At 30.8% G+C, this 27,037-nt stretch overlaps 1 protein-coding gene and 1 long non-coding RNA gene across 4 annotated transcripts in view; one reads left to right on the forward strand and one right to left on the reverse strand.

Annotated features, from left to right (window-relative positions):
• LOC146530182 (uncharacterized) overlaps positions 1-27,037 on the forward strand; it is a 189,937-nt gene that overhangs the window by 116,008 nt on the left and 46,892 nt on the right. Inside the window, exon 2 of one of the 2 annotated variants that reach the window (XR_014878915.1) lies at positions 6,892-6,910. The exons of the other annotated variant lie outside the window; for it this stretch is intronic. This is a non-coding gene — a long non-coding RNA (uncharacterized LOC146530182). The remainder of the gene's footprint in view (positions 1-6,891; positions 6,911-27,037) is intronic. 2 annotated transcript variants of the gene reach the window in all.
• The window catches only part of LOC146530183 (neurotrimin-like), a 79,950-nt gene continuing 64,612 nt past the window's right edge, over positions 11,700-27,037 (reverse strand). The window contains exons 4-8 of one of the 2 annotated variants that reach the window (XM_085200408.1): positions 26,402-26,530; positions 23,605-23,698; positions 16,676-16,803; positions 16,111-16,279; positions 11,700-13,851 (exon numbers count right to left, since the gene is read on the reverse strand). In XM_085200408.1, the coding sequence (XP_085056534.1) occupies positions 13,724-13,851; positions 16,111-16,279; positions 16,676-16,803; positions 23,605-23,698; positions 26,402-26,530 (648 nt within the window). In that variant the 3' untranslated portion in view covers positions 11,700-13,723. The remainder of the gene's footprint in view (positions 13,852-16,110; positions 16,280-16,675; positions 16,804-23,604; positions 23,699-26,401; positions 26,531-27,037) is intronic. The other variant, XM_085200409.1, reaches the window with a different exon arrangement.

Raw genomic sequence — 27,037 nt, forward strand, 5'->3', positions numbered from 1 at the left:
AGACTGTATATGAGCGAGTAATTATTCTTAAGATTTTATTTTTTAATTCATTTTGTCTGATTTGCACTTAATTAACTATTTTCTTTTCTTTTCTTTTTATTTTTATACAACCTAAGGATAGAAAAATACTTTAGAAAGTCTATAAAAATTTGAACGTAGTGACTCTAACTCGAGCCTTTTGGAAACACCCAGTTCCGCCACTCTACACGTAATACCTCCAGAATTCGGCGGAAAGTGGGGAACGGAGTGTCTCAACACTAGTTTCTCTCTGCCTATCCTGCTGTGTGCGGGATACAGCATGCTATACATACAGCTGATTTCATAAATATATAATTAAATTTTTATTAGCCCACCATAAATGTAATACAGTTTTAATAAAATTTAATATAATAAAAAAAAATACCTTTATAATTCTATAGTATGACAAACTCCATACAGCCTCGTACTTTCTTATCGATTAGCATTGAGCTATTGAGTTTCCGATAAGCCATCGAAATCCTTGTGCGGTTTAACAAACTGTCACTGCACGCAAGACTTAGCACCAGACGTGACGTGACGTGGTTAGGAGAGTTTTAAATAATGCGTAAGCATAAAAAACGAATAAAATTATAGACATTATGTATGAGGCTAGTCGTGGTGCAGAACACGTAACAAGAATGGTTATGGGTTCGGTATCCTACATGGCAGGGTAGACTGAGGGAACCCGGTGTTCTCCGTTGTCAGGTGAAATTTTCAAGACATTGCGTGTTGAGTAGCGGAATTTACCACCGTGATTCATCAACTATAGTGGGGAAATTAAAATAAATTAAATATAATTATTCCCCCGAGTGAATCGAACCCAGAACCGTCGTATTTACAGTAAAATACTGAGTCACGATGAGATGAATTTAACTTATTTTAATTTAAAAAAATAATTTACCATAGCAAAAACATATTAATCATTCAAAAATCACCATATTTTTTCCACAAAAATAACTTAAGAGTTTCTAATCGCAATCGCAATATATCACGATAACGCTAAGCAATGTAATTTTTTTCTTCTCAATAAAAATAGCTTTAAGATAATAAAAACAAGATACTAAAAACAAATTGGGGGGTGTCCCCCTCGAATACACGATGTCACTGCATTACTTATTCATACAGAATGTATCTATTTTTTAGTCAACCCTGATTATAGTGTTAGAGTAAATATAATAAAGTTTAAATATTACAGAGAGTGAAATTATTATTGTTTCGTTTGTTTAAAATAATATTAACTTAAACATATATTTTAATTTTTTTTGACAAGCTTAGTTTTTTAATTTACTTGTGGATTATATTACTATAATAATAGTAAAATTATTAATAAAATGTATATCACTTTTCCAGCTAACTTAATTTAGAAACGTACTTGTCACTGTATAAAAGTTTCCCGTTACTGTAATAAATATTTACTTCACACATGATAGGTATAGGTGGAATTTGAATCCGCACCTCTTGGAGACAACCCAAGCCCTGCCTACTCAACCATACGTCCTACGAGAGAAATAACACTTTAATAATGTTAAAAATAGGAAAGAGAGTCCAGTGATTTATTCTATTGTGTCAAAAGTACGCAGTAGGCAATTTATATCCAAAACGCCCCTCGTCCTACCAGGGGGACACTTTATTACAATAAGTGAAAGTTGAGTAAAATTTTAGCTTGCAAGAACCCCATGCCTGTAATATTTGAATAATTTAAAAATAAGTCATATATAGAAAATAATTATTTTCACAATTCTGATATTCTCAATACCAGAGCGAAGACATTAAAATATAAATTTAAATAAATATTTAATTTCTTCGAGTGGGAAACGAACCCATAACTTGTCGCCTTTACACTCACACTCTATCCCTTTGCGCACTACCATCTATATTACATTTTCGTTATAATTACTTCTCTATAATGCAATTATGCACTGAATAATAGAATTCTATAAGAAAAATTAAATCAATATAAAATTCAGTTATTTTCTTTACAATTTAAAATTTAAATTCATATTGAATAAAATGAGGAAGTTTCTCCGAACGGAATCATTTGCACACTCAATTTAGCTCAAGTGTTCGGTGAAACTTAAAACTGACCGCAGTTGAACCGTTAAAATTTCAGTTTTAACAAATCGTTAGCTATTGCAATGCCAGTGTAAAATATAGATAATTTATTTATTTATTCATATAAATCTTAAGCTAATAAAATTTTTATATTAATTCATATATTATATTCATTGCTAGTTTCTTACCGGCTCTTCACAGCAAAACTGCCTTCCGAACCGGTGCGGTGGTAGCTTTTTGTTGACATGTACATTCGACGATTCAAAAGTGCTTTTATAGTTTATTTGAATAAAGAATATTATGAATTTGAAATTGAATTATTCATATATATTCATATATTTCATTATTTCATTTATTCATTATACAAGGTAACGGAAAAAACTACCCCAATAGTTTTTCTCTCTTTTAGTTATGAAATGTATAACTAAAACGAAACTATGTCAATACAATAAAACATTTAAATTGGACATATGAATAAATAATTAGGTATCAATACTAAATCACATTCGGCGATTGGAGACCATATTTTGGTATAGTATATACATACATACATATTATATATGTATGCACAGACATAGCGATATTGTTTACAAATATTACAATACAATGCTGAAATAAATGATAACCTATTATCTGTCTATGCATACAATATTAGCATAGTTTATACATTTTCAATTAAAGCTTAAATATGAATTAGAAATTATTTTTTTGGTAAATAATTGTATATATCGAAATTTAATATTTTTTTACAATAAAATTTTGCTAAAGCTTATATCGATGCGTATAAGCTTTAGCAAAATTTCGTAATTTTGAGGGCTCCGTGGCGCAGGGGCACAAAGTGTGACTGTACGCTCGACTGGTTGTGGGTTCGATGCCCACTCGAGGAAATGAAATATTTATTCTAATTTATATTTACCTATATTTCCATTTCTTCGCACTGGTCTGGTTTGCCTCGACAGCAAAGCATGGTGTAGGGTTCCATCACTCAACATGCAATGCCTCCAGAATTCGACGTAAAGTGAGGAACGGGGTGCCTTAACACTAGGTTCCCTCTGCCTACCCTACCCTGTCCGGGATACAGCATGAACGAGTACATTATCCATTTAACAAAACATAAAATTCAAATAAAACAGTGCAAAGCTTAACTAGAGTAGTGTATCAGGCTAATTCACTTCCAAACTAAACAAGTTGCAATCAATGACGTAAGCCGATGAGATGGCTAATAGAAACTTATAATCCAGGACGTGAGACCCGCTCGGGTGGAGTTCCAAGTGATTTAGTTAATCATTGTGCGACAATGAGACGTGAGCCGCTTGTGATAATCTAAACTAAGGATTTGATAAGGAATGTGCTTTGGAATTTGTTTAATTAATTTTTATAATATTGTTTCATTGAAAATTTAGTTTGAGTTTGGTTATGGATGGAGAGGATGGTTGGAGAGAAATTTCATATCAGACCTATTATGGAATATAATGATTATACTTCGTATGAATCTCTAATAAAGGAACAAAAAGTGACAAAAAAAACTGAATACTACACACATAGCAGAATTTCTACTTAAAGTGCGAAAACAATACACGGTTTTTGATTATTACGTTAATATTAAGAACTAAAACGTAATGGGGAGCTGCAATATCTTAATTCAATTATAAAAAAATATTTATTTTTTAATTTATTGTCGCATAGTACAGGCTGAAGAGATGTAAATAGCCAAAGACGGTAATCCTATAAACTGTAAAAAAAAAACAGAAATTTCCATGATCCTGTCATAATGTTTATTCTATTATGACATTCCCTCACTAGTTGAACTTCCTAAACTCACCCGAAGTTACGAGACACATTTAATAGTGTAATCCTCATATTGAGATAGTAGAAGGAAACTTGTAATACTGCGACGTGAGAGCCAATCGGATAGCAAGTTCCAAGCGATTTGGTTAATCACTGCTCGGCAATAAAACGTAGCGTCTGCGAGCGCCCTATTTGTTGCAGGTCGAGTGGTAAATGGGATATAAAGGATAGTGTTTGGATAGTGTTTTTTAAAACTGGTATAAAATGTTATATGTTTATTATTTTATTATGTTCCTTTAACGTTTTGAGAAGATTGGAAGTTTTGAGAAGAATGAAAGTGGTAAGCCTATAAGATATTGGGAATAAAGAACTAGTTTCCAACGTAATATTAGTCAGAAGACTTCACTACACATCTCATAATTATGGTTTTTTTAGCCTGAAAGACTTCACTGTTGGGTAAACTATATAATTATAATATGGCGATAATGAAAGTTGGTTATAAAATAGTAAAAATAATTTAATATACACTGTATAAAGTAAATTATAATTGAATCGTCCCACATTTTTCGATTGAGCACATCGTAATTTAAAAAAAGATATTATCAATTTTATTGCAATATATTTCATTTCGGAATAAAGCAAATTATATTTAATGAAATCATATTTTTATTAAAGAAATATTTTTTTCCTTGTCCTTAATTTGTCCTATTATTTAAGAAAAAGAACAAAATAAGAAATAATTTAAGAAATATTCTTTTATAAAGGTTAATAAATTGTAATTTGTTTTGGCAAGCGCGTTGTTTATTTCCGATGTCTCGATGTCTGCGATGCGATGTCTTGAAATTTAACAGAACGACGAAAACGAAATATCTTAGCACCTATAAATACGGAAAGCTAATTTTTTTTTAATAATATTTGCCAGATGTTATATAAAATGTATTATTTTTCCAAATAACCCGCAGCATATTATATAGTAAGCTCTGATCTTTAAACGAACTCCCGAAGGGAGGAGGGAGGCCTAATCAAAACAGTTGCCAAACACGTATCAAAGGGATCTTGTTGAATACATTTATTTTGATACATTTCACTGGTCAATTTATTGTAATGTGTATATTTATATGTTAAAATATTTATTTGCTTTTTTATATTTTTTTGTTATTTATTTTTATTTAAACATAAAGTTTTTAAACAAGTTCCAGGTTCGTTTCCCGAATCACTTAAGAGGAGAAACTATTTAGTCTTTTATAGATTCACCATTTGACTCTTAGGTCCACTGTTTGGGCCTTAGCACTGCAGAATGACGAGTTTAAAGCATTGCCTTGGAAAACTGCGCAATTGTCAAATCTATTTAGAAACAAGCTTTTATTGCAAGCGAAGAGCTTAAATCTTTATCGAATATAAATCCTTTCATTTCAACTTTATAAGGTCAGTCGTTGCGCAGGATTGCGACAGGTTGTGGGTTCTATTCCCACTGGATGAAATGACATATACATACTACTACTTTTATTAAATAAGAGAATAAATTTTACATTTTTAAATATAAAAAAACAAAAAAAAAATTAAATATATTTTCATTTTCTCGCTCTGGTAATGTTACGATAATAAGTACAGCGTTAAGTTCCGAAATTGAACACACAATATCTCCAGAATTCAACGAAACATTTAGGGAAACGTACATTTTAAAACATACTATTACAAAAACAAACAAATCTAATTATACATCACCGTACAAAAGACAAACAACTTATTTACTATTAGAATAACAAGTTCATTACACGAACTGGTAATCATGTCGTCGTACTCAAATTACCATAACAATAACAAAATTGTATTAAGCTTTTAACTAATTGATGTTTAACAGCTCTCATGACAGTAATGCTCTACGCTGTTTTAATTATTTACCCCACGGATTATTTCACTAGAGTAGGGGAACAAGGAACCTAGATTTTACCACTGTATTATTATTTACTAAAAACAATTTTACGCTTTTTATATAGCAAACAAGGCAGAGGGAACCTAGTTCACTTCTCATTAGTAGAAATCGAACCCATAATCTTCGCGTTATAGTCACACGCATCACGTCACGACGGCTTCAAGTGCATAATGTTCTACTTTACAATGTCTTAAGGCACATGATTTCCAATTTTTTTTTAATATTACGTATCGAGCGGCGGAACTCAACGCCGGAGTTCGTCTACCAGAGTGAGGGAACAAAAATTTAGATATAATCATTAATCTGAGTGGAGAACGAACTCACATCTTGAAATTTAACTTAGTGGTAAATATATGTAGTGTATTAGCTTTAAATATTCATAGTATAAATAAAATATAAACTTGCTTTGCAGTCTGTGCACTATAATATTGCAGTAGGCCCATTTAAGGTATACGTTCAGTATTTTATATTTTTCATTTAAAATCCGGCTTAAAAGATTACTAGGTAAATCTTGTTATCTATATATATAAAATCGAAAGGTCACTCACTCATCACGAAATCTCAGAAACTATATGTTCTAGGAATCTGAAATTTTGCATAGGAGTTATTTATAGGACTTAGGTGCTCGCTAAGACGGGAATTTGCAATATTCGACTTCTAAGGGGTTGTTTTTGGGGTAGAAAGTTTGTATGAAGCTTCGTTACTACAAATGACGTCACTTATAGGACGTAAGTACTCATGGAGACAGAAATTAATAATAAAGTAATTCACGCAGGCGAAGCTGCGGGCGGGCAGCTAGTTCATTATATATGGTATAAAAATTAAGTTAATTGAGGCCAGTGAGCGTAGACGCACAAAGTGTGACTTCAATCCCCAATCGGGGTAATGAATTATTATTTTATTAATATTTTCGTATCTAATACTAGGCGCGGCGTTGAGTCCCACCAATCGAAATACTTAATGGCTCGAGAAATTGGGAGGAAAGTGGGGAACGGAGTGTCTTCCCTCTGCCTACCCAGCGGGAGATTTTCTATAACATATATTGCCATATCTTAAAGTAACGAGCAGAAATTAATATCTCTATCTTTTATCTTTTGCAGGTAATATGGTCTTTTGAAGGTAAAACATCTTTATTGTTCCCAAAATTAAATGAGAGCAAGTAATACAATAAAAAATAAACACAAAACAGCGAGGCAAGCTTTATAAACGGCGCTGGATTCGGCTTTTAATTTTATTAAAATGACTTCATAAAACTTTGGATAACTTTGATGAAGTACTCCAAGGGTAAATTTACTAGGGGAAGGGACCACGCAATATATGATGCATATGATTATTAAGTTTTGTATGAGTTATGAATATTGTGCCATATTTCCATATATATAAGGCAAGTTTTATTTTGGTAACTAAAAGTTTATTGTAATAATATTTTGTTTATTTTTTATTTACAAAAATATATACGAATTGTATTTTCTTAGATAATATTGCTGATTATTTTCATAACAAACACTAAGAAGGAATTTTGAAAAAAATTAACCCTGAAGTGAAAATCTATCACTTTATAATATAAAATCTATCAAATCCCCTAAATTAAAAATCATTTCATAAATATATTTAATAAATATTCGTATAGTTCAAGCAGGCGAAGCCGCCCTGGTACTCTAGTTGATTATATAAGTGTACGTTTTATATACCTTACCTGTCGCACATAGCAAAGTAGGTAGAGGGAACCTTGTGCTAAAAATTCACGAATGAATTCCGGTTAAAATTAACTTATCTGATTTTGTTACTTAAAACACAAATATTAAATAAAGTATATAAAAACAAATATCAAATAAATGATATAAACGCACTGACTTCTATACAATTTATATTTATACGATTAAACTACCTTAACGTCTCCAGCAAGTCACGCGGGCAATTTAGTAAAACGCCGCTCGTGCGTAGGAAATGGGTTGGATCTTAGCTATGGAACTACACGATATTGTAGATTATAACGTTCTAGGGTATTAGAAATTGATGTATTTACTGAGGAGTATACTTCTAAGGTAAAAATATTGTTTATATTATAACAAAATATATTAATTATATTGTTATAGTTTCAACTTTGTATACATAGACTGAAAATGTAAATGATATCCTATTTTTTTCTTAGTTTTACCGTTTCCCCAAAAGTTGAGGAAAATCTTTTCTTATTTCTCACCTCTATCTAAATACTAAATTGCAATATAGCTTACATCGCGTGTATAGCTTATAATTATATTTTTTATTGATTATTATACAACTACAATATTTCACTAGTAATAATAAGTTTAGTAAAATACGTTACAAAAATAACGTATATTTTCTTTTAGTACCGCTTTATTCGATTCAAAACGATTAACTTTTACGCCATAATGGTTATTTTTCTCGCCCTTCCGTATCGTGAGATTCGGTAATTTATGTTAAATTTGTTTCCATTATAACATAATATTTTGTAGCTGACATTATCTTTAACTATATGGATTACTTTTAAAGCCAGATTTTGCGACATTTTCAGAGAAAAAATATATATTTTTTAAAATATTTGTTACTAATTTTAGTGTATTGTAGTAGTGTGTAATTTTTAACAACAAGTGCCTTCTGAATTCGGTGGAAAGTGGAGAAAAGAAGTCTTTTATTGTATCAAAGAAGTATCTTAACTGTAGGTTTCCAGGTCCTCTCAGCCTCCCCTGCATCGAAATTCAAAGTGAGGCTAAACAACTAAAATTACGTGTATATTTTTATACGTTTTCTAAACAAGAAATATAATTTTCAATTTAAAAATCGATACTTATTCACACACACAAATTCATTTAACTTTTTATTTAACGAAACAGAAAAATGTTCCAGATTCTACAATTTTTACTTTCGCTTCAATCATTTATATTTGAACATTTAACCATTCAAGGGCTATTGTGGCACAGTTGGACAATATTTTACTATCTATATTTGCGACGTTAAATTCCGCAAATCAATATACAATATCTCGATTTTGGGTGGAAAGGTACTACCTACGCTATCATATGCGGGTTACAACGGGATACAGAAAAATAAAAATCCAAAATTTAAGTAAATGGAAACAATTTCGGAAGTAGCATTGCGTGTTTACCATTAGATTCTATAACGATAAGCTAAAGCTAAAGTTTGCTCTGGCAAAGCTTTTGAACTTCAGTTATGTGTAACAATTAACATTAGTTCCACGTTTTGCTTACTCACTTCCCGTCTTCGTGGAAGTTCGAGACAAACTGGGAACTTGCGTCAACCTATCTAGTTCATATTTTACGAGTTCACGATCTTTGATGATAAATATTAGATTAGATTAATTTGTATTAAGTACGCAATATATTTTATTTTAAATGAACACTGCATAAGCACAAGCGTGCAACTGTATACGTTACGGGTTGTGGATTCGATTCCCACTCGAGGAAATTAATTATTAAATATTTTCATTTCCTTGCTCTGGTGGCCTTGCTTTGCTTCGGCAAAACCTTTCGTTGAGAGTTGATGAAAAAAGGACATTAGTTTTTACATTATTTTAAGCGTTGAATTAATTTTAAAATATGAAAACAAAAACTTTATAATGTCTTCATCCTTCCCTAATGTCCAAATACGTCATAAAATCCTAACGACAAAAGAAATATAAATTAACAACTTATACCATCGCAGAATAACTAAGAAGCTTGCGAATGTTTCACAACAAAGCACGATCCATGTAAATAAGTCTTTATGAATTAGGGGAGGCATCTTTCATCTCTTTTCAGTGCGATTTGATATTCATAAGGCACCGCCGGGCACGCCCACGTCTGTTTTCCCGGAACGGTGCCTTTAAAATAATATTAAGTGTATTTTAAGCTTGCTGTACGAACTAAACCAAAATATTACATGTTATTTACTGGTCAGTCATGGTAAAGGGGCACAAGTGTGTGGCTGCGGTGGCGGGTTCCATCCCCACTTGGGCAATGAATAATTATTTAAATTTATATTTGCATTTTTTTGCTCTGGAACCAAGGTAAAACCCCGGCCTTGAGTTTTGCCACTCAACAGGCAAAAAATCGGAAAGTAGGGAATGGAGTGTCTTAACACTAGGTTCCCTCTGCCTACTCTGTTGTGCACAGTGTGATGCTGATAAATAAAAAAGGGGCAAAGGTAGCGAAGAAATATAAATTATAGGTTCGATTTTCACTTGGAGGAAAACTTTGGAACCAAGGTTCCAAAGTTCAAAAGGGCGAAAAAAAGAGAAAGTCGAGTTTTAGAGACCGTATAACAATTAAATGTAGCGGGACTCGAACCCGCGTCTCTTCAAAACAATCTAATAAACTTGTTTACCTAAACTTCCTCTACCTAAATACACCAGATGCATAAAGATAAAAAGTAAAATCCAAAACTGCAATCCTAACAATATACTCGTACTTGCATAAAACTGCAAAAATAGAACAATATTTTAGAAAGCGCAGTCAAAACAAATCAAGCAAAAGTTGAATATTTTCCTTCGAATAAACAAAAACTTTTAAGTTAAACGTGTGTATATGAACGGATGGATCGTTACTGCTCCCTTCCGTTCCCCCCATATTCACTCCACCCTTGTTTTGAACTCTCAAATGACGCTGCATCAATAAACGGACATTTTGGATAGAAGTTTCGAAAGGAAATTTATTTGGAATCAAATGTGGATTGTACACGCAATATATTTTGTTTAACGAGAAACACTATACGTGCACAATTTTTTTTTTTTAATATAAACGTTACAAGAGGAAGAGGTTATGGGTTCTATTCCCACTCGAGGAAATTATGTATTTACCAGTAATATGTACCCACTTTTCCTCGACCTAGTATCGAGGCAAAGTGCAAATGAATTCCACCACTCAACACGTAATGTCTCCAGAATTCGGGAATGAGTAACGGGAATGTCTTAATAGGAATAGAGTGCCTTAGCACTATGTTCTCAAGTTCCGGTTTCTTATCCTCCTATGTGCGGGATGCAACGATGAATCTAAAATAAATTGTTAATTACTATCTAATTAGACTATTCAATCATTGTATTGTATTTTGATACATAATTATGTAAATGATTTGGATGAACGCTATGCTGGAATTCTATGTGAGAATTCGATTCATGCTTGGTGAAATATTTATGTTTCATATATCTCCATTTTCTAGGTCTAATTGTGGGTTATATTTTTAACCAATTTTCTAAATATTTGGTGTTTGCCAGAAATATTGCCCTTAAAATAAAAATAAAGAAATATAATCACCTAAATGGAGATTGAAGCCACAAAAACACAACTTTAAATTTTCCTGCATACGGTTGACATAAAGTGTTATGACTCTCCATTCACCACTTTCAACCTAATTCTCAACAAATCATTTCATTAAACACTACGTATATGCTCCGTCCAAAAGCACTATACATATTTTAATAGGAAATATATTAACATATTCCTCACAGACAAGCTAACTAAGCTTATTTACTTACTGCTTCCAAAGTCAAAGCTCTCGGTCAAGAGCTGATACAATCACTCGGGAGATCCATTACGTTTTCAGCTAACGCAGCTGCGTCCATTAGGTCAATGTTTGGTACTGATTAATCTTGAATTAGATATAGCATAGTGCTATTGCACTATAAATACCAAATCAGGATTGTCTGAGGCAAGGCTAAATGGGATAGATTGTGGGTTCGATTCTCAGTCGAGTAATTGAGTGAAATATTTGATATTTTCATTTCCTCCCGGTAATGAGGCAAAGGGCTAAGTTTTGTCACTAAATACGCAATGTCTCCAGAATACGGCGGGAAGTGACGAAGTGACTTGATGGGAACGGAGTGTCTTAACTCTAGGTTCTCAGATTTTCTCTGTTTTCTCTTTAAAAAAAAAAACAAATAAAAAAACAATGATATTTTTTTAAAACTTTATTATTTCTTTATAATGTTTATTTATTTAGATGTAATTTATTCGTGCACACAGCACAATCAAGTATCAGTACCATACATACAACAAATATTTATTCTATTGTTATTTGTATATAATAATAAACTTTCCACATAATAACTGGTTATAGTTATCGATTTCTGTCATAGCCTAATTAATACGAGAAAAAATACTTCTGGAGAAATATTTCATCTGGAATTTTACATTTTTCAAACTATCGGTACAACATGTAAATGATTATATACAATTATTTTATAGTTGACGTTAAACAAATAGAATATTTAGTTAAATTTAATGACAGTATCTGTCGTAAAAGCACTTAGAGACCTCAAACTACAAAAGAGGATGTCTTAATAATGTGATAGGACGGGGAATTATATGCTTAGCAGCTTAAATAAATCAAAATTTAATAGTTTATGATAATTTTAACATCAACACTAATTCGTTATGACAAACTGTTGGGAAAATTATAAAGGTTCTAAAGAAAGATAGATTTTTTTTAAATTACTTTGCGTTAACTAAAATATGATATTATTATGTATCTAAACTGTAAAATTTATATTTCTTTCTATTATTAAATACTAAAGAATAGCCTATTTAATAGCTAGGAATATGTGTAATTACACCGATGAGACACAGGCCGAGACAACACTTTAATTTCATTGAAAAATATAACCTAATAAATAACATTAATTTGAAAAATCAAACAGAAAATCGATATTTCTTTGACCTCATTCCTTTTAGGGCATAAATAATAAATAATAGATCGCAAAGTAAATCGTTCTCCATTTTCTTTTCATTTAAACATTCTCCGTGGGATTTGATCCCACAGTCATCATTTACTGGAGCTTAATAATTAATTAAATTAATAAATTATTTTAAAAAATAATCTGATTCGGCCTGTGTTAGTCCTTTTATAATACAAAATATTTACAAAATTATAATCCACAAATAACCACTAAAACGATACTTACAATTTTACATTCTTACATATAAAGCTAGATAGAATGATTCGTATATCTTCTTTATAATATGTACAGTCCATGTATTTTCTAACATTTGTGTTAATTAGTATTGTCAGCTGCTATATCCTGTTAACGTCGTAGTGTTCAGCATTTTCTAATTGTTCATTCACTTCACTTTTACCACTTTCCAACGAACGGAAGAAATTATGTAAAAAACAAGGAAATATTGATAGATACTTCGATTCGAACGTTTTAACACCCTATCTACAATGACAGTGCATTTACATTTTTACAATAAAATCTGATGTTTTTATTAGCTTCTAGGGAACCTGGGAACCTAGTGTTAAGACACTCCGTTAAAACATTTTCGTTTCTCGGTTTCCGCTGAATTCTGGAGGCATAGCGTGTTGTTTTTAATAATTTACTGAAATAAATAAATTCTTTTGAAGATTACCTAGTAGTATATGGATATTTTTTCACTGATGTTTTATAAAGATATATATGTTAAAAAAAACAGTTAATATATATTACACTCGATTCCTCTTATTAAAATGTAAATGCACACGAATTTTACTAGAAAAAACATAGCCATCTAATATATCAACAATATAAAAAAGTAATACAGTCACCTTAAAATAGATTATATACAGTTCTATAAGAAACAAGCATTTCTACTTGCTTGGGGATAGTTAAATTTATATCGTACATAACACAACCCACACTATAATATAATATAATATAATAATAATAAATAGAACTATTACAACTGTTTATACTGACATTCGCAACTCTAAACATATATAGCTGTAAATCACTACAAGTGCCTTTGAATCACGTTTATAATATAATCTATACAGAAGATTATAATAATATAATAATGAAACTTATAATTATATAGAAAAAATAAGATTCTAACATTTAAAATACAAAAAATTGATTTATCTGTTCCGTTATATATCACAAGCGTCATTATAAACAGCGGAATAGTCCATAGCTATTTACATTGGTGTATTAGTATATATTTGTCAAGATAAGGCTAGAAGGAGACTGGTGATGAGTACGAAGCAGTGGGTGGCTGTCGGCGCGAAGGCTTGTCCACCTCTCTGCATGGCGGCGGGGTATTCACCTGACAAAGGAAAAATGGAATTTGCTTCTATGGCAAAAATTAAAACTGTCCTCAACAATTGTATTGTCGAATGAACGTTTATTACACTTAATTTTTATATTATAGCTATGTTTAATATAATAATATAAAATTAATATGGAAAATTTTAATAAAAAGCTTAACGTCGTAAGTGCCATTCTCGTTTGGTTTCTAACCTTAATATAAAATTTAAAAAAAGTTTTTTTTTTAAATAATAATATATTGTAACATTTAATATAGAAAATGTATGAATGGAATAAATATATAGTTTTTAAAAAACACGCTTTTCTACTCTAAGTTCTATAGAATTTGCATGGAACTATTAATTATGTATTTGAGCCTACACTAGAGTGCCTAGCTAGTAAGCTCTGAAGAGGTTCATTATTCAGGTCCTGGCTCCATCATCAGACCAGTTTGATGATGCCATATTATTGTACTGTCAATTAGGCTATGTATAACGATATGATAAACGATATAAGTGGGTCAAATTGAGTTTCTTATTTTATATTACGTAGTTATAAAGTTACTTTACAAGCCAACTTAATAAAAGCATATTAAAAAGATTGATCGTCAACTAGTTATGTATAAACTAATCCTTCATCCAACACTTCATAATTAAAAGGTCTTATGAATATGACATATCTAAGTAATTAAAAAGGACATATAATTATATACATATATCGTTATATCTAAATATTTTACTTAAACGTAATATAGTATCACGAAAATTACAGAAGTTAGATTCTAAGCATCGATATTCACATTATATAACGTTATTCGTTCCAGTATAAAGTAATCGGAAACTTACGCATAGTAATTTGATATCATTCAGTACGGCCAAGTTCTCAATAAATGTTTTCTTTTATCAGTATCATTCGTTTATAGAGGGAAAGTAATATTTATTTAATTACGTAAATAAAAATGTATTAAAAAAATTGCTAATAATAATGTCTAGAGGCCGGCGTGGAGCAGGTACAAACGTGTGACTGTTGCCGCGATGGTTGTGGGTTCGATTCCCACTCGGGAAATTAAATATTTAATATTTTAATTTCTTCGCTCTGGTAATAAGGCAAAGGGCGGTGTTGAATTCCGCCTCCTAATAAGCGTTGCTTCGAGTGGTGGAAAGTTGGGAACGGAGTGTCTTAACACTAGGTTCAAACTGCCTACCCTGCTATAAATAACATTTATCATCTATATATATAAAAGGACTTGTCCTCACTGACTGAGGTAAGACGCACGCACAGCCGTAACCGCTGTGCGTAGGAACGTGAAATTTGGGCCGATGTTTACTTTCATAATCTGAACATCCACTAAGAAGGGATTTTGAAAAATTTTAACCCTAAAGGGGCGAAATAGGGGTTGAAAGGTTGTATGAAAAAAATTTAAATCAGCACCGATTTTTATAAAATTTGAAATTTAGATTTTCAAAAGTATTTAATTGAACACGTGTTTCATGGTTTTCTAGAATTCACCCTCTAGGGTGCAAATAAGGGGTTGAAAGTTTGTATGGAAAAATCATTAAATCACCACCGATTTTTATAAAATTTGAAATTTAGACTCTTAAAAATATTTCTTTGAACACATGTTTCGTGGTTTTTTGGAATTGACCCTTAAATACGCAAGCAAAGCTGCGCGCGTCCGCTAGTTTAATTATATAAACAAAAGACATTATAACGAAATATAAAACGAATCACGTCCATTGTGTTCCGCACAATTTAATTATAATACGTACTCGCTCTCACAAAAGTCAACAGCCCAATCTAACCCACGCTTCATTCCTTTGATTCATTGTCCTCGTTATTTTAATGGTGTCTACATTTTATTACGTTTATAACTTAATAATATTTTCTTGTTACTAAAGTTGTTTATGTTAATTTTGTATTTTAATAGAATAGACTATAATAGGCTTTAACTTGTGGATCTTGACCTTTTTTTTAAAATAGGACATTTTTAATAATTAATTTAAACTATTTTATAAAAAGAAGTCAATTAAATATGAACAATATCTATATCTCTTTATAGAAAACTTTGGTTTTACCTACAATTTTAACTATAATTTAATTTTTTTTTATGTTTTATGAAAGCTATTAATAATGGTAAATTTATAACCCATTTATGTAACTTTTAGTTGTTTTACCTTTTTACCAAATACACTAAAAATAGCCATATATCAAGAATTCAATTCAATTCAATAAAAATAGAGAAAATTAACTATACTTAAATGTCTTAAAAATACCTTATATTCATACAAATACTAAAAAAACTCACCATTTAGAACGTGGACCACTATGCTCTTGGATTGAGCGTTGCTTGGGTTGCATTGGTACGTGCCCGAGTCAGATGGCCTCGCCTGTTGAATTAGGAGGAAGGACGTGGTGGTCTCTCCTTTCTCCGTCACTACTGACACCCCACCTCTTGGTGAATCGTAGCTTATTATCTGGTGGATATATCTCTTTACTTTATATTGCATAGCATATTTGCTATAATAACGTATTTGCAAGATTTGAAATACTGCAGAAGACGCAATCGATGTTTTTAAAGTCTTTTTGCATACATTGACATCTTTAAATAGTATATTAATTAAATTTATTAAAAATTAAAAAAGATTTTTTATTTTTTTTTATTGTTTATAAAACAAATATATTTTTTATTTATTAGTCAGCAAGTTAATAAATAAATAATTAATCGAAAACAATATTCAAAATTATAAACAAACGAAACCACAGCGAAGAAGAGAAAAAAAATAATTTCTTCCAGTGCCACTAGTGCCACTGCTCTACGACTATCTTCAATTAAGCAATAATATACAAAAAGTCCATTAAATTATAATTACCGCATCATTATGATTCCAGAATATGTAAGCGGGTGGCTCGGGCGAGTAGAGCACCACGCATGTTAAATTGATAGTGCTGCCCCGATCGATATATAGGTCTGGACCGCCTATTATTTCCGTCGTTGGCTCTAAAAGGTTAGGATACATGTTAGTATTTCATATTTTTTTCTCATATATAAATTTTAGTGGATATTTTTTATAAGAAAGTAATAGCTTTCTGATTGGAAATAGAATTTATGTAATATTTATACGATCTATGTATTTACGAAATATCTGTATTGTTAGTAAAAATATTTCTGTTTTAAAAAGATTGGGTTTAAATAGTGGTTTCGTACAATTCTTCATCATATAACATTGTCAGGATCGAATCTACACTCAATGCGTGTCAATTCATCGCTCGATTATGCCATAAAGAAAATTATTTCTGCTCACGCTTGTATCTCGCATGTAGCAGGGTAGGCAGAGGAAGAATTGCGTGTTGAGTGGCGGAACTCAACGCCGTAGTTTGCCTCGACACCAGAGAAAAGTAATGAAAATATTATTAATAAAAATTAAATATGAAAATATTTTTTTTCCTCGAGTGAGAATCTTATGGCCCTGCGCCACTACCGTGTTCACCATATTTAATATTTATAACATATAGAGAAACAGTATATATTGAGTCAAATGCCCAAGCTTTACTTAAACCACTACCGTGCTCAGTCATGACCCTCGGGAACCTCCTCCTGCTATACCGGGATTAAATGTCTTTAAAAGTAATCTGAATATTATATTACTGTAGAAAGTAATTGTAATATTATTTTTCACGAAATTCTCAAAATTCCATTTCTTAACAATTTTTAAAAGAATTTCTTTATATCAACATTCCCTAGCAATTTCAAAATTAGCGTAATCTCTGTGATAAAATGTAGCAGGATAGGTCTAATGACAATAATCTATACTAATATAATAAAGCGGAAGAGTTTGTTTGTTTGTTTGTTTGTTTGTTTGTTTGTTTGTTTGAACGCTAAGATCTCTGGATCTACTGGTCCGATTTTCATTGTTTTTGTTTTGTATGGAAGCTGCATTCTTCAGAAGTGCTATAGGCTATATAACATTACATTACATATATATACTAATATATTTTAAAGTACATTCTAATTTGACAAGCAATTTATTCTGCCATGTTAATAACAACCGTCGTTGCTACGCGACCGCTACCGCGACATTTTGATATTCATCCTTATGAAAATAAATATAATAGTCACTTTTAGCATTTTATCTAGATTAAAATTATAGTTTACTGTATAACATACTAATAAATAATTAAGGACATGTCACTGATTCCAAATGACCTAGCCACCTAGCGGGCGGCACAGTATGACCGACGCGAACGGGCAGATGACGTTGACGGTTTTATAAATTTTCATACATTTTCGAACTTTATTTGTTGTTTATAATTAATTTAAAATACACTTTGATTCTCTTCTTATTTTATTTGATATTGCCCGCTAAAATTATCCTACTTAATAGAGAGAAATGTTTAGTTATTTCGTAGAGTCGATATCTATGTACGCACGTACGGAAAACTTTAGGTACTTTTTCTAATATTAAGAATACCTATCCTTTAGTTACTTTTAATCCTTTTGTTAGTTCATTTCAATAACTCAGATATTTTTTTCTAATAATGTGTATCTACTTATTATTCTTTTTGATTATTTGAGCTTATATTTTCTTACTACCTAATTCTATTGAGAATTGAAAATAATTTCATGAATATATTTAATAAATATTCTTATAGTTGAAGCAGGCGTAGCCGCGTCCGGGTCCACTAGTCTATATATATAAAAGGACTTGTCCTCACTGACTGAGGTAAGACGCACGCACAGCCGTAACCGCTGTGCGTAGAAACGTGAAATTTGGACAAAAGTTTACTTTCGTAATCTGGACATCCACTAAGAAGGGATTTTGAAAAATTTTAACCCTAAAGGGGTGAAATAGGGATTCAAAGTTTGTATGGAAAAAAATTTAAATCGGCACCGATTTGTATAAAATTTGAAATTTAGATAATTAAAACTATTTAATTGAATACGTGTTTCATCGTTTTCTAGAATTCTCCCCCTAAAGGTGCAAATAAGGGGTTGAAAGTTTGTATAGGTTTTTTTTAAATCGTCACCAATTTTTATAAAATTTGAAATTCAGACTCTTAAACGTATATAATTAAACACATGTTTTATGGTTTTCTAGAATTCACCCCCTAAGAGTGCAAATAAGGGGTTGAAAGTTTGTATGGGAAAATACTTAAATCGCCACCGATTTTTATAAAATTTGATATTTAGACTCTTAAAAATATTTAATTGAACATATGTTTCATAGTTTTCTACAATTCACCTCCTAAGGGTGCAAATAAGGGGTTGAAAGTTTGTATGGAAAAATCTTTAAATTGCCACCGATTTTTATAAAATTTGAAATTTAGACTCTTAAAAATATTTCATTGAACACATGTTTCATGGGTTATTAGAATTCACTCTTAAATACGCAAGCGACGCTGCGCGCGTCCGCTAGTGTTAATATATTCCGTTTTTCTCTACATTCCACCAGTATTTTTTAACCTGTGTGTACCTAACGATAACAAAATAAATAAACTTAACAATAGAATTATTTAATTATCACATAAAAAGATATAAAAATGCAAAGCCTACCATTAGTCATACACAATTGACAGTAGTTCCAAAAGAAACCAATTTACTGTAAACCTCTGATGGCATAATAAAAGCTTAACAACCAATTTGATAAATCCAAGTTCGTATTGAGAGAACGAACGAAATAAATGAACAATGTTATATTAATATTCGTAAAGTCAATAAGCTTTATTAAGAACTAGCTTTTCCTGCGGCTTTACTTTTACTTAGTGGAAATAGCTAAGCGTTATATATGATACACTTTCTTAGTACCAGAAGTTAGTCTGGCCGAAGGTAGTAAGTTATATATAGAGACATAATTTTTAAATTCAATTTACTTGTGATTTATCAAACAAACTTTTTTTAGCTTCACTATGTATGCCGCTCATAGCAGGGTAGGCAAAGAGAGCCTAGTGTTAAAACACTCCGTTCTTATCAAGACGCTTCCGTTCCCCACTTTCCGTTGAATTCTAACGGCATTGCATTTTAAGAGGTGGAATTCAAAGCGACACTTTGCTCGACACCAGTGCGATGAAATGAAAATAAACTATTCAGCTTTATAATATTAAAAAAGTATAGAATATGAAAATAAAACGTAACAACAGCATCTAGCGGGTACCATTAAGATAGAAAGTATGTAAAAAGCTAGCTGAAATTAATTTCAGTCGTGAAGACGTTTTTTACAATACTCTTGGGGCAGTGTCTACGCCTCTACGGAGTTTTATTACTTGATAATAAACGCCCGGCGATAAACATCGTTAATGTTGGCGAAGTTTTTATATCACAATATTAATTTACAAAATTGAACGTGGTGCTGAACTGATGATGTAGAGACCATCATTTTATCAGTATATTTTTTTTTGATGAAAATAATGAGATACTCGCTTTGTAGGGTAAAATGTATGTAAGCTTTGAGTATTTCTTATTGCTTATTGGCGATTGATCGATGTTATTTAAGTATATATCTTATTATTATATACCTCACAGTGGTTGTGTAAGCCAATTTTTTATTTAAATTTATAGGAGCTATTTTCAAATTATTAACATCATGGGAAGTTATTTCCATTTTGGGGTAGGTAAGTGCATTTACGACATAACATTTCCAAATTTTGATATTTTTGCCTTTACGTTAATATTTAAAAGTATTCTAAAAATATTAATCTATCTATTAGTGAAACCCGCAACAAAATCCGTGAAATAATTTGATAAACAACTATGATATGTACTAAGAAAATATTAAACTAAATATAACTAAAATTTCTTTTCTTCTGTTATTGATAGCAAGTATTAATCTCAGATGAGGAAAATATTTTCCAAACAATCAACGACTTGAGGTTCCAACAATCAATAAATTTTATAGCGGACGTTGGAAACTGAAATAATTCGTCACAAGACTGTACTTGTGATAAAGTGGTAAAATAAAACGCGAAAGGAAATCTCTGACGATTAATGAAACTTTATATTTTGTGAAAATATTATCTTTATGAAAATCTTTCATTTTTCGCTTCAATAAACATATTTTGTGTTGAATGGCGGAACTTAAAGCTTCACGTTCTTAAATGAAACCGTTAAAAAATCATCTATTACGAAAATGAGATAACTGGGAATTCTCGAATAGTTTCACGCTAGGCAGAATGAACATGGGAACCTAGGTTATATTACATTTCCATTCCCCAGTTACATTATACTTCCAATCTCTACGTTTTGGTATATTCTGGAGGAATTGCGTGCTGGGTGGCAGAACTTAACGTGGATTTGCTCGGTTACTAGAGCAAGAGAATGAAAATATTAAAAGTTTCGTTCTCCCGAGTGGGAATCGCAGCTAAAAGTTCAAAGATAGCCTCGAAATGTTATAATAATATGACTGAAAATATACATATTTTCAGTTAAAAAAGACAAACTCACTAAACGTCAAAAATATCATTAACCTTGCAAGTAAATTACAATGTATTTAAATGTACTCGTATAAGTTATTTTTCTTTGGTGCGTGCCTTTAATACTCCCTATGTAATTATAAAACTTGTTGAAACGCTAACATTTTAGTAGCGACTAATTCGTGGAGGCTCGTGACTCTCGAGGCTTACTTTCAGTTTACTTTGGAATAAGTTTTTGAACGGAAAAGAGGCCGACGTACTGCGATCGCACTGGAATGGCGACTGTAAATGTGATGTTTCTGGATTCGATTCCTACTCGGGGGATATTTAATTTATTTTCGTTTCTCCTGTCCTCCCCTCCTCCTCTCAAAAAATGGGCCGAAAAAGTGGAACGGAATGTCGTAACACAAGGTTCCCTATGTCGACCCTGCAAGAAAAAATTGTGAAGCTAAAAAAAAATAAAAAGTTAAAATACAAAAGTTTTAACGAAATTTCACATGGAATGCTGGTTTATGATACTTCAATTTTGTTCTGTGCTAACTTTGGAAATATTTAATTAGGCCGAAATTTCGTTCTCTTTTATCACTCTATTATTTATAAAGGTAAATTTAAGATTACATTATTATAATACTTTTTGTTATAATACGATTACGTTAAATATTCCAATTATTTATTTCTCAGGGGTTTTATAGAAAAAATGGTAATAAATATTTCCTTTCTCTACTTTTTATGTCTCTTGTTGTCTGTTTTTCTTATAATTTATCTTTTAATATTCATTAATTAGGAATATATAATTGAACTCATAGGCTTCTTTTTCAATGAAGTAAATGTTATCCTAATAAATTTTTAAAAAGTATATTTATTCGATGAAATCCGTCCAATCGTGTTATTTTAAAATAATACCAAAGATTTCTAGATCTTTTTTGGGTATATTGTATTTTATAAGGTCGAGATAGTCTTGGAATTTGTGACGTTCACGAATAAGGTCCAAGAAGATCGCTTGAGATGTTATGACTAGGTTGCGCGCCGAGATAGGAACTGTGTCAGGAGGAAATGGACGCCCCTGGACGCCCAAGAAAGCGATGGCTGGATGGTGTGATGCAGGACATGAGAGCCGATGGACTAGCTACCGAGGATGCTGAAGACCGTGCAAAGTAGAGTTCTTGAGTCGGAAGGGAGACCCTGGCAATAAAAGCCGGAACTAATGCTATGTAGACAAATAAGAAGGTGTATTGTATTTTCCAAATCAAGCCCTTTCGTTTAATACCCATACTAGGTGGGTTGTGGAAAAAATTGTTACCTGCCATTTTATTGTGGCGGTCATTTTGAATAACAACAATATGATCATATGCATAAAACATTTCGGAGACGGAGAATTGGGTCAAATGGGGCTTGCAAGTTTTCACATACACTAACACACAATAACACGGCATGTTAAATAAACCTTGTAATAATAATAAAAATATTTACAATGAATAAACTCATTTGTGATTCTATACGTATTCAATACGTATCTTTGACATATTTTTTTAAACAAATTTGTGATACATTAATATTTTTAATTAAAAATAAACTTCAAAAATAAATGTCATCTAAAAGCTTCCGGCAAGTATGAGCGTACCTTTATTTTTATTTCATCAGATTATTCGTGAAAATATATTTTTATTTATGAATATCTTACATAAAAAACGTCGCATAACGGAAATGACTGTCCAATTAAAATTTACATTTTGCAAAACGGCGCGATTTTAAAATTGCTGCCGCAAATAAATCTTTTGCACTAGGTCGTAATTTTTGTTCTACTATCCTATTTTTTTTTATTTTTATATATATATTTAAATATCAATTATTCTGAATATTATGTTTATGATAAATTATTTATAGTCTGTCCGTTAGTTGTGTATAAAGCATTGATTCATGAAAGAACCGTTTTTGCTTTAAATCATTATACATATAAATAAAAAAGTTTAGGTAGAGCAAATGTAATAAAAGTCTGCTATATAATATAAATACTATTAAGGTTATGATTTTCATCTGTATAAATTATAAAATAAATTTGAGCATAAATCTTTTAGCATAACATTTTTATTCCATTTTTTGAACTCAAAAGTTTGACAGTTTAAGTATAATGTATATACACGGTTTTACGTCGGTATATACCGGCTTACATACGCTCTTTTAATCTCGGTATAACAAAGTTTTTTTTTTTTTAATTTGCCAATTTCTTGCCAATTTTTTACCAATTTTTTGCCAATTATTGCCAATTTTTAATTCATTGGCTTAGTCACGTAGTTTTAAAAGAAAATAATTTCTTCCATTCAAGTCGGAACTGAAGCCACAACCGTCAATTCGCGTCAGACATTGCATCAGCAAAGGTTAAAATAAAAATACTCACCAACTACGTTTAAATGTATAAAATGGCTCATATGCGGTGTCGTTGATATTTGACACTCGTAGATTCCAGAATCCCTGTGTTGAGGATATTTTATCTGAAACAGAATATATCAATCAGTTGAAGAGAATAATTCATTTTCAAGTACATATAAAGATACAATTCAATTTAACAGTCTACTGAATAAATATTGTTTGGTAAACACTTAAAGGCGGTTTAATATGAAGAGGTTTCATATATTTATGTTAAATTATTTGATTTTATTTTGTATTGTGTATTTGAATAAGGTGAACGTTTGCGTCTAAAATTTATTTGTACAATAACCTGTTCTGTTGATATGAATCTGATTTCAAATGTATCCTTCGAATCTAAGTTTATTATAATATGTACATAGAGATGTAAAGGAGGTCATTTTGAGATAATAAAGCTCGGTGAGAAGTTGGTACTTAAGGGTCTTAATGGAGAACGTATGTCTTAAAACTAGAATTTCGAGTTTCCTCTGCCTACCCTGCTTCTTGCGAGTACAACATAAAGCAAAAAAAAAATCGAATCAGCTTTCTAAAAGCTCATCAAACTACGACTTTTATCCTAAACATTTTGTATATACCCAGTAAAATAAAGTTTAGAGCTTTACATAAAGGTAGTAAAAACTTGAACATTTTATATTACAGCGACGTTAACTTTACGAGATAATTAACGCAAGAAGAAACTTTACTCTTACACTAAGCTTGTTTTCTACTGGACTAAAATATGTGATGACAATATATTATTTATATATAATTTTATATATACGAGTATCTATAATTCTATTGAGGCTATCGTGGTGCTATGAACAGCATCCAATTGTAAGCGTGCTGGTCGTGGATTGGACACGGGAGGTCCTTCTTGAGCTAGGTACCCAGTATTTAGCTCCACTATTAACTGAATGCTGAAAAGCGGGCTGTCTTAATATCATGTAATATTGTTAGACCCTGATGGATTCTGATGGATGAAGCTTGAAATTGAAAAGAAAATCACTAATCACTTCTATTTTTTAAACGAGCATAGTGATATAACTCGCTTAGTTTTATACTTTTTTGCCTATTTTACAGTACTGAGTGCTCGACAGCTTACATCATTATAAATTTCTAATAGAAGAAGCACTTGCGGTCTTGCATATTATCTTATTCCCGCCGCTTCCGCAAAATGCAAATGAAAAATGTTTTACTATAAACATTTTTTTTTAGCAACATGGTTGGAAATTAAAAAGGAAATCTCCTCAACGAATTAATAAAATATTTATTATAATAATTTTTGAATTAATTTTTAATTTTAGAATTTGAATCCGCGCCTCTTAGAAACCATCCAAAGGTTTTCAAATCTCGTTACTTTTAAACTTTGTACTTATCTAAAAGAGTTCTAGAAATATACAAAGAAATATTAAGCGAAGCGCAACTAACCCCAAATATTTTTTTGGCCCCTCTTTCAAACATATTTAAATATTCTACTAAGAGAAACACTATTTCGATTTCAAAAGTTTTATTTTTACCGCATACAAAGGACATTATTTAGATGTTAAGCTTCTCTACTGCGGAAAATATAAAAGTATTTTTAAAATTCCAAATGAAAAGGTAAAGTAGAATAACAATAGAGTTTTCGTTTAAAATTAAAGTATTTTTATACGAAATATATAAAATGAAATTTTTGCATTTATAATAATATGTTTTAAAGACAGATTCGTAGTACAATGTGTCATATTGAGTGAAATATTAAGAGTAATGGAGCCATATCGATTTTTTTCTGTTTTTAAAAGAGTCCATTTACTCAAAGAATAACATATTTCAATACCACTGCTAAATATGAGTCAGGTTCTTTAATATTAAATTATAATTTAAATTCAAAATCTCAAAGAAATAATAATTTTTGTATTTAAATACACAAATTTCCTAATAGCTTAAATGTGCTAAGAGAAAAACAAGATAATTAATTAATATTAAACATCTACTTTTTCACTAAATGATCGAGTATATTATGAAAAGGTCTAATTCCATGAATGAATACAGCATTGTAAGAGATCAGTCTCCCTATATAGAAGATATAAATGTGTAAGGAACTCATTATGATATATGTTAATATGTTTTAATTGTCCTTCCTTGTGTTTACAATAATATGCTAAATTTTATATTATGCTAAATGATTACATTTATTTGCATGGACACCTGCTATACACCCTGCTGCTAAATGACTGAAAAAAATATAATCGAAGCAGGCAGGTACTACGAATACACAAATACATTTTTTTAAAGGAGTGTCATATAGGGGTAAAAGGGTCAGCGTCATATACTTAGTACATATTAAGTTTACTTTGCAAAGAGTAAGCTAATGGGAACTTCATTGTATGCTTTTGACCAACCTTTGCTGTATTTTTGCCTTTTATTATAAAAATACATAAAAGGAGTATAGAATAATAAGAATTTTTCATAAAAATTCAATCTTACATAATACTGTTAAAAATTACGAATATGAAAGTAATTATGAGAATGTGGATAATTAAAAAATATATTTTTTTGTATATACTAAAAAATATCTCGTATAATAGAAGTATAAAAATATATATTTTTTATTTGTAACAGGATTTTGCAATTTCCCACAATTTTAAACGTGAAACTGAAAACTCAACACTGAACCTTATGTTAAAAGAGTAGCGAAATTAAATAAATTTAATATATATGAATTTAAAAGGAAGGATTGATTGATTTTGAAGGCTCCCAGGTTACCTACCCTAATAAAAAAAGATTTCTATAATATTTTTGATACTTACTTGTAACGTCCAGTCCTCTGAATGAGGAAGATGAATAGCTCTAAACCTCTGGTCGCTAGTGTACGTATAGCGACCAACTGTCAGCAAATGAATGTCGCGATGTCTCACCCAAGACACTTGCATGTTGAGCTGTCAGAGAAATAACGGGCAAATTAGTTATTAAACATATTTTCAAGGGTCATCATTCCTGCATATAAAATGTGTAATAAAGAGAACATTATATTAAGTCACTCCGTTCTCCTCATTCTGCTCTCCCTTTCACTAAACATAAATAAAATAGATACAAAACTGAAATAAATTAGTATTCACAACAAATATATTCTAAGCTTTATTATTCTACAAACAACATTCTCAAAGATAATCCTTAGATCGTAAAATTCAAAGATTTACGGAGATTTTAACTCCTTTATACTGATTTAACTTGGAAACGAGAGATTAACAATAGGTCATATGAAACAATGAACACAATTACTTTAATTAAGAGGGTTGATTAAAAAGTTTCAGAATTGTTTCTCAAACAATCTAATTAAAATGTATATTTTGTCAGTTACAAGTTTCTCTAATGGCCCGTAGTAAGATTTCAATCAGTTTAAAATTTATGATCGAAGCGATAAAATTGCTGATTTGCATTTCAAA

Source organism: Heliconius melpomene, chromosome 17, assembly GCF_056956725.1.
Source record: "Heliconius melpomene rosina isolate 202511_hmr_F chromosome 17, ASM5695672v1, whole genome shotgun sequence".
NCBI lineage: Eukaryota > Metazoa > Arthropoda > Insecta > Lepidoptera > Nymphalidae > Heliconius > Heliconius melpomene.